General features: G+C 45.1%; 1 protein-coding gene across 1 annotated transcript in view; it reads left to right on the top strand.

The window, feature by feature from the left end:
* The first annotated feature begins 242 nt into the window (after positions 1–242).
* The window catches only part of LVRN (laeverin), a 34,320-nt gene continuing 25,714 nt past the window's right edge, over positions 243–8,848 (top strand). Inside the window, exons 1-2 of the mRNA XM_030470695.1 lie at positions 243–841; positions 8,377–8,519. Coding sequence (XP_030326555.1) covers positions 243–841; positions 8,377–8,519 — 742 coding nt within the window. The remainder of the gene's footprint in view (positions 842–8,376; positions 8,520–8,848) is intronic.

The following is an 8,848-nucleotide window of genomic DNA, read 5'->3' as shown; positions in this document are numbered from 1 at the left end:
CGCGCCCCAGGACTTCAGTCGCCGCTGCTCGGCTGCCTGCCGTCGCGATCCCCGCAGGCTACTTGCTTCAGCAGACGAAGAGCGGGCACCCCGCGGGTCCCTGGGCTGCCCACCCCGCCGGAGCCGCCCTCCCGGGAGCAGCTTCCCTGGGAGGGGGGAACCACCTCCCCTTGCCCGGCCCGCCCTCAGGCGCGCCCCGTAAGTACGGGTGGTCGCGGGCGGCCGGCGGCGCAGACCGGCCGATGGGTGCCCGCGGGCTGTACGTGGGGCGCAGGGCCGCCGCCCTGCTGGCCGCGCTGCTGCTGGCGCTGCTGGCCGCGCTGCTGGCGCTCGCTTCCCTCTACGGGCGCTGCCGGCAGGAGGAGCCGCCGTCGCCGCCGCCGCCGCGCCCCTCGCCCGCCGCCCCCAGCCTCGCCGCGCCGCCGGGGCCAGCTCCCGCCGCCGCGTCCGGCCGCCGCCTGCCGCACAACCTCCTGCCGCTCCACTACGAGCTGGAGCTGTGGCCACGGGTGCGGCCGGGCCAGGCGGGACCCTTCGCCTTCAGCGGGCAGGTGAACATCACGGTGCACTGCCTGCAGGACACGGACTCGGCGGTGCTGCACAGCTCCCGGCTGCGCAGCCGCGGGGCCGCCGTCGTGCGCGGCCCCTTGTCCGAGGCGGGCGCCGCCGTGGAGGTGGCGAGGCTGCGGCTGGATGCAGCGGGCGAGGTCGCGGTGCTGGAGTTGCGCGGCCGGCTGCGGGCCGGCCGCCGCTACGTGCTGCAGCTGGGCTTCCAGGGCCGGCTGGAGGAGGACCTCGACGGGCTGTTCCTCACCCGGTACACCGATCAAGGACGGAGCAGGTAGGCTTCGGCGGCCTCCCGGGCACCCCGCGCCCCTCCGCCGGCGGCACCGGCGGTGTCCCGGCCCCGCGGCGGGGCCACTTGTGGCTTGGAGGCGTCGGACGCGGCTCCGGGAGCTGCTGCGTGTCAGCAAACAGTGCTCCAGTGGTGCTGGGGCTGAGCGACACTCGCTGCTTTGGGTGGCGAGAGATGGATGCTCCGCATGGGGAGGCTGCCCTGGATGACAGGGGCTGCGCGCAGTCCGCAACTTCTCGCCGGGTGTACATCGCGGGCTGCAAAGGTAGCCTGTCAGAAATGCAGCGCTGTGCACCATGGTGGTTGCTCTCTGCAGAGAGCACCAGCAAGGTTGCCCTGGCTTTCCTTCAGCAGCTGAGTTTATCCACAACACTGGCTTGGAAAGACCCTTGCCGAGATGGTTCGCAGAGACCTCCTTGTTTGGAGGGGCTGGTGAGGAGCTGCTGCTCAGGAGTTAGTGTGAAGGGTTTACTGAGGGTCTGTCAGCCATAGGTATGTCTTTGGCAGAGGAAAGAGTATCTCAACTTTTTCTGGATGATACCTAGTCTCTTTTTCTGTGTCTTTGATGGGCAGTGAGGGGTCAGACGACACCCTGTTCCTGTGAGTCCCAGTCCAGCTCAGAGCCTTCATCCTTGCCCCGCACATGGCAGTGCAGTAGCAGTGACAGCTCCTTGCCTCCTGTGGGGCGAGGGGGGAGCCTGTGTCTCTGGGGGGGAGCACGTCTTTATCTAGAACCCAGGGTTTCAGACGTGTTTGGGCATGAGTTGACCACATGCAGTTTAAGAAGTATGGTGGAGTAGGATGGGTGGCTGCTTTCGGCAGCTGGACTTTGTAGGTGCTATTGCACATGAAGTTGTTTAGCTGTCATCAACCAACCAGTCATTTCCTTAGTGAGTGCTATTAGGATGCTTTCCTTTTCTTTTGAACTGCAAAATCAGTACTGGGGTAGTGTGAGTTTATCAAACAATCATTTAAAACATATTTTCACTCTCAAAATAATGCTTGTTTATTTATTTTTCTTTATTGGTAATCCTCTCAAGGTGAATTGCCTTATAAACTTCTGGATGTGAAACTTAGGAAAGAAAAGTGAAACTTGAGATAATCTTATGATTTAAATAGTTCCAGCAGAAGACAAGTTTCTCAAAACAGGTGTTTAAAGAAGAGGCATATAAATTGCTTATTTTAAAGTTCTTTCCTTTTCAATAATTAAAGATGTAGTGAATTGCTGAGGGTCATCCATCAGTGAGTCAAAAGGAAAACGAGTTAAAATTCAAGTGTTCTTGTCTTCCAGCCTGTCAATGAATCCACTAAAATAAACTGTATCTTGGCAGTTCATAGATTTCTTGTTCATGCAGGTAGTATTCAGTTACCTGCAAGATCCATACATGTAGGTCCCTGTATGAGTCGTAATAACATGAAACCAAGAACCAAAGTTAATATTTTTTGTTGAGGTGGAGGAGGACTGTGTGTTTTTTCTTCAATGAGTTGGCTTTTCATGTGCCAGCTCCTGTGTAAATCTTCACTGATAGCACTGTCTGCCACATCTGGAAAATTTAACTTATGTAGACACTGGGGGGTTTTTTTAAGGAAAAGGAGGTAAGTTGGCTAGCCCTATTGAGAAATGCGGTATGGTAATAAGTATATTTAGGAAATATATTCTGGTTTTCTTCAGTTTCTATTTATTCATTCACTGACTGTTATTCACAGGATTAGTTGTGCAACTTTTGAGCGAAGGAAAATCCAGAACACATTGCGTAACTTACGTGATTTAAAAAAAAAATCCAAATAAGTAAGAAAGGAACAAGCACTTAACTCCTTAATACTGTATCAGTGTGCTCTCTGGTGCTGTATTGATCCAATCAAGGCCTATCTAAGAAACAGTGAATTAGACTATGACTTTTTTTGATTCAGACTGTGTAAAACTTGGAGGATCTGAAAAAACAACAACAAAAAAAGCTATTGTCAGCTACTTGCCACAGTAGAAAGTAAGAGAGAAATATTTTTAAATCATTAAAATAATGTGTATAGTTCAATTTGCAATTGTTTAGAGGATTTATGACAATCGTTCCATTTCATTCTCAGCTCATCACAAAGCACTAATGAAATGCGAGACTGCAGTCCGATTAAAGAGATGTCAGTGGTGTTCAGGCACTGAAATAAATCAAAGGAAAGCCACTGACTCCAGATATAATGTATTGTTTTGGTTACTTGTTCTTGCCCACATTCCTGATATTCTTGAATGGATTTTGAATATCTTTTCTGCTTTAAAAAGCCTTTCTCTGAATCAAGAGTATGTAACAGTATCTTGTTACTTTTTCCTTCACTAAGAATTAAGTCATCACTTTACCAGCTATTTCCTAATCTGATGGGGTCCAGTTACATGGAAGGAGTTTTGCCTTCCTGTTTTGTGGAGGAGGTATGTTTTGAGGGATAGAGTCTGTAAGCTCTAGCAAGCTATAAATGATGGAAAAAGTTGGATTGTAATGGATTATATAGATCAGGAGCCACTTAAAACTGTTCAGTGCCCTTCAGCTGTCAGTACAAAGCCAGTTACTGTCCTGTGAGGAAACCAGGATCTCCGGCAGATTGTCCTGTATCTCTTCTCAAGTGACTTGCACCTGGCTCCATCAGACCTTTGGGATCTAGTTCCTACAAAGGCTTCTGACTGCAGCACCTAACTTAAACCACCAGGTATAAGAGACAATGTACTGTTTGTGTGTGGTCATGCAGACTCCTGTATTTCTTGCATGCACTAGAAGTTTCAGTGTTTTTTGTAATTGGTGCTTGTGGAACCACTAGACACCTCTTGTTTCAGAAGAGTTTAAGCAGAGAAGGGCAAGCTTTCAGTAGACGGTTGGTCCTAAAGAGAGGCAAAGTCCCTGGAATGTTTGTTCCATCTGGCACAGGCTTTTTTTCTTGGTCAGATATCCCTGTTGCTGTTGGCAGACTGGCAGAGTTACCAAGTTGACACAAAGTTCCTGTCTCCAAGCTGGAGCTCGAGCACGCTGGCGAAGTGGTACGGGGAAGCTGTTTGCAGAGACAGCTATTTTCAGAAGTGCTAACCTCATCTCTTTGAGGAAAACAGGATAAACCAAAGCCCAAACGACACTGATTTTCCAACACGGAAGTGGTTTGTTGTCAGTTTGATCATTGATAACTGCATATGATTTTACTGTGATTGACAGTTTGTACTCCCCACCTGATCAGGTCTTAGACACAAAAGAAAACTCTGAAAAATGGGAGCACTCTGTGGATAGTGCACGGCCCATGTCTGCAGTGGTTGCAGGAGTGAAGGAAGTAAAGAAGGAGGATGCTCCCACTTCACCAGCACTACAAATTTGAAGGCTTTCCTGTTGAAATGGGGAATCTGTATTCTACGTATCGCTGGACGAGTCCATGCCAGGATCTGGGTAGGCAGAAAGATACAGAAACCGCCTTTGCCCTTCTTCTCTAGCAGCACTAGCTCAAACATATGTGATGCAGGAGGTTTGTTTTAGCATCTTTCTGCATACAGATCTTTCACTGCTGTGAATGACCTTGTGTATGCTACTCTAGGTTAGAGTATCCATGCGGAGTATACCATAAAGTGCACGCTGTATGTCACTGTTCACAGCAGTGTTTCAAAGTCCTTTGAGAATCTTGCTCGGTAGCCACTCTGCACATGTCCTATGCAACTTGTAGAAAATACTTGCCTGGATAGGGCTGGCATTAGCCCACATCCCAAAATGTAGTCAAACACAGTATTTGTGCTGATTTTTATCAGCTGCTTCGGCACCAATTACTAGAATGAGGGCAAAGGGGATTAGAACAGGATTGGTACAGTTCTTCTGGAACCTTCTTAAACAGTTCTTCTGTTTTATATGAATCTGAGGGTAAGACCACCAAAGGCACGGACAGAGATCAGAGCAAATAACAGGTTTGGTGTTTTCTTGAGCTGCATGTTAGTGCTGAGCGCTGTTCACCCGAAAAAGGGACCAGGTGTTGAGGACAGAACAAGATTCTTTCTGTTCACTGTGAAAATCCCTTCAGGGTCCAAACTTCAGGGTTTGTTTGACAGTTTAATTCTTACATATTTTTAAAGTGGAAGAAATCAGTTATAAGAGATGTTAACACAAATACCCATTATGCTATCAGTATTACAATAACATTATTTCACTGAGAATGCATTTTTAGAAGAATAACCTTTTTTGCATCAACATAAAGCATTTCTTCTGCAATTAAGCTTTTTTTTTTTTTTTGATTAGGTTAAACAGCTTCTGCTAGGTGTTAATGCCCTATACAGGATGCATTCCTCATTTTCCTTTGCTTGTTTTTAGACACTAACTTAAAAACAAACAAACAAACAAAAAACCCTTTTAGTATAAACTGTCAAATATGTAGGCTAAGAGATCCTGTTATCTGTTCGTTTCTCATTGTATTGTGGTTTCAGTTTTGTTTTACTGGGGAAGGAGACATTATATGATACTTATGAAAGAAGAAAATGAAATATATGCCCAAAACTGTAGGCTGAAGAGAAGAATCTGTATGTCTGCTTAGGCCATGTTAGGCTTTAAAAAAATTAATTTCCTTTTGGGTAATTTGTTTCGTTACAATATTTCACTGTGGAAAAAAGTTTGCTAGTAATTCAATTCATGCTAATACCTTCACCTTAAAAAAACCCCACAACAATACAACTAAGAAAAAAGTCCCAACAATGACTCATTCTGACAAATTATATGAGGTAATGTGTGTTTGAAACACCAGTGATTTGTGTAAGATGCGTGAAACATTCCCATTTTCCCTTTTTATTTGGAGTCCTGCTGGAAAATAACATTTAATCCATCTTCATGTTTCTTTTTTATCGTGATGCTTTTGCCTGGTATATGCTATTTTGTATTTTTGAACACAAATTTCTTGTGGGCAGATTTGCTAAGTGTCTGCAGCAGTTTCTGCTGGTACAGAGCCTCCTGGGTCAGGAAACTGCACCGGTGTGGGGGAATCTGCAGTCGCGGGGTTGCTCACTGTTTCCTAGAACCAAGCCGCAATTAATTGCACAACTGCATACTTGCGCAAAAGCATACTTGGCTGCAGGGGAAGAAAGAGATAAGACTATATTCGGTGGGTGATTCCCTCAGTGAAGTGGCTGATCATTTTCGCTGCTCCTGTGCAACCCCGGCAGAAGTTTAAATCACTTTCTGTCGTTGAACAGGATGAAGGAGGAGAGGAGGTGATACTGCCGTCTCAGGTGGAGCTTCAGCTGCATTCAGGAATGCAGCTGGTGGCTGGCACAGTTGACTCTGCAGGGAATCAAGTCCGTAAAGAAAATCTTCCTGCCCTGACAGGCAGGAAGCAAATACACTGTGCTGCTCTCTCTTGAGCCATTCCTCGCTTCAAAGTAGATGTTGTTGTTCTAACAGTCACCATGCATCAACATGTGTTCAACATGTGTTCTTTTAAATGTCATTAAGTTGTGTTATGGTACAGCACCAGATCCATCTGTTAAATGCAAAATGTACCATGTTTTGAGAATACTGTGTTTTTGCAGTTGTCTTGTTGATACTAACTGTTCCCAAACATCAGCAATGAGGATGAGGTGGTGTAGGTAACCTGCCAATGCTTTCAGCACTGAGTTGATTAGTTTAGCTTTGAACAGGGTTAGCTAGCACAGCTATTAAAATGGCAATAGCCAAACATCTTGCAAAAGAAAAGGCTTCTGGAGGGCTGTCCTTTGGAACTCAGTGGAAAACATTGCTGACAATGGAAGCGGGATCAAATCTCACACAGTGCAGCACGTCTTTGTGGACTGGTGTGAGTATCAGTGGAAAGCTAATCCATTCATTTCAGGTTACAAGAAAAGATGGAACCTTAGGTTTCAGACATGGTTTAGTGCTACAGATCACGATCAGGTGCAGTCACACTGTGTGTGTAGGGTAGATCAGACTTGTTCTACAGTGTAGTGCAACTCTGACTATTACATACTGTTACTTAATATATGTGTGCTGTCCTGATAGCTCCTGGCTTGTTTGGGGTGTCTCTGTGCTAAATGTAAGCCCTTGTGGACCTGATGTGAATACATTTTCAACTAACACGTCAACTATAGCTGAAAAATATTAGCCCTGTGATAGTAATGAGGTCATTGAAACAGGAGATGATGCCATTATGGTATGCTCAGCTGCTGACTGCTACTTGCTGTCGGGTGTGGAGCTTTGAGAACCATTGCATGTGTATTTTTCCTAATTCCTAGCACAGATATCCTACGGTGTAGAGCCCAGCTCTTCTTTGAAACTTTGGCAATGGCAGACAGCCATTCCAGCCAGTGGATATTGCAGGAGAAGAGTCAAAGATCACTCAAACAGATTTGATCTGGTAGTTAGTTTATTGAGTTCTAATCAGTAAATTTAGGTATGTAAAATATTTTATAGGTACAGATGGATTGGTGGTCAATATTCTACTATTGACTACACTTAAATTTAGTATGGGATACAAAAAACATTGCATAAGCTTACTATACGTATCTTAAATGTTACATGCCTGCAGGAAATGTCACTTACCAACCCATTGATGCCTGGTGTCACATAAGGGATCTCTCAGCCTCAGGGGTAACCTGAAAAGATGTCCCTATTAAAGGGGAAATCACCACTGTGCTACAGATGGATAGCTCAACAGACCTTGTTGGCTGTATATAATTATAGTGTGAAGTGGTTGATTTGTAGTTGGATTTTCTGCTGTTAATGCAGTGTTGGCTGTTCATCAGCCCAGTTGCCAGCCACACCCGTTTTTTGGGTTTGGTGCCACATTCTCATTGATAGCCGCACACAAGAGGATTAACTTTGGTTCCGCCTGCTTGCTGAGCATCTGCCTGGACCCAGGTTCAGTTGGTTCAAACAGGAGGACTGCATCCAGCACTTTGTGTAACAGAGATCTGCCCTGAGGGAGGCAAGGCGCCAGAGTACAAGGTAGAAAAGAGTCCTCTAGAATATTTTCATGGGCTTGCCAGTGCACTGGGTCAGAATTAGTGCTGTTCTCACTGGGGTTCTCCGTGTGATTTAAGAGAAGTGTGCAAGTACTTGTCTATGCAGTTATTACAATTTTTTATTAAAATGCTTTATTAAAGAATGTATGCATTAGAGAGGAACAGGTGTACAGAGAGATTCTGATTATGAAATTAAAGTTGGGCATTGTATCATTTTTGAGCACTAGCCTGTTGCATGCAAAACTTTAATCAACTCTGTCTTAATAAACAAACTAGAGAAGTTCAAATACTTAAAATTTGGTATCTGGAAAAGGACAGTGAGGGGAAAAAAAAAAAAAAAAAGAAAGCCCTAATTAGAAAAGACTACTTTTCTCTAGAAGCATCCAAACTGAACTGTCTGTTGGGCATGGGGATTTCATCAGGGATTTAAATAATAACCAAACCTTTTCCAAATTTGCATATCTGTGCTATTCACTTCTTGTTTTTTCTGATTTGATGTTTTTATGCACTGTATGATTTTTATCAGCAGTATCATGCTGGATTAATCTTCCTTGTATTTTTAATACAGTATGCTGATTGCCTCCCAACTGGAACCAACGTATGCCAGGACAGTTTACCCATGTTTTGATGAACCTGCCATGAAGGCCACGTTTAATATCAGAATTGTCCATGACCCCAGCTATGTGGCTCTTTCCAACATGCCTGCTATTGGTAGGTAAACAGCAAGTAGACATGTTTTTCTTTTTCCCCTAAACTACTTTTAAAAGGGGTGTAATTTATCTGAACAGACTATATCATCTGATACAACAGTGTTCTGTTGTCCATGTGCTAATGCCTTGAAAATGTACAGAAAATCTGTGCTTATGAACTTAAAAATTTGGAGACAGTGATTCATAATTAATGCCTCTGATGCCAATAATTCCATGTTTGTCAGTTGTGATGTTCTCTCCTCTGGTTGCTGGAGACTGCATAGGGTTTGATTCCTGGCATTTACTGCTTAGTCAGTGTGTCTGTCTTACTGCGTGACATCTGCTTAAAAC

This window comes from Strigops habroptila, chromosome Z (assembly GCF_004027225.2).
Source record: "Strigops habroptila isolate Jane chromosome Z, bStrHab1.2.pri, whole genome shotgun sequence".
Classification (NCBI taxonomy): Eukaryota; Metazoa; Chordata; class Aves; order Psittaciformes; family Psittacidae; genus Strigops; species Strigops habroptila.
Note: the sequence above shows the minus strand (reverse complement) of the source record. Positions and strands in the feature narration are given on the sequence as shown.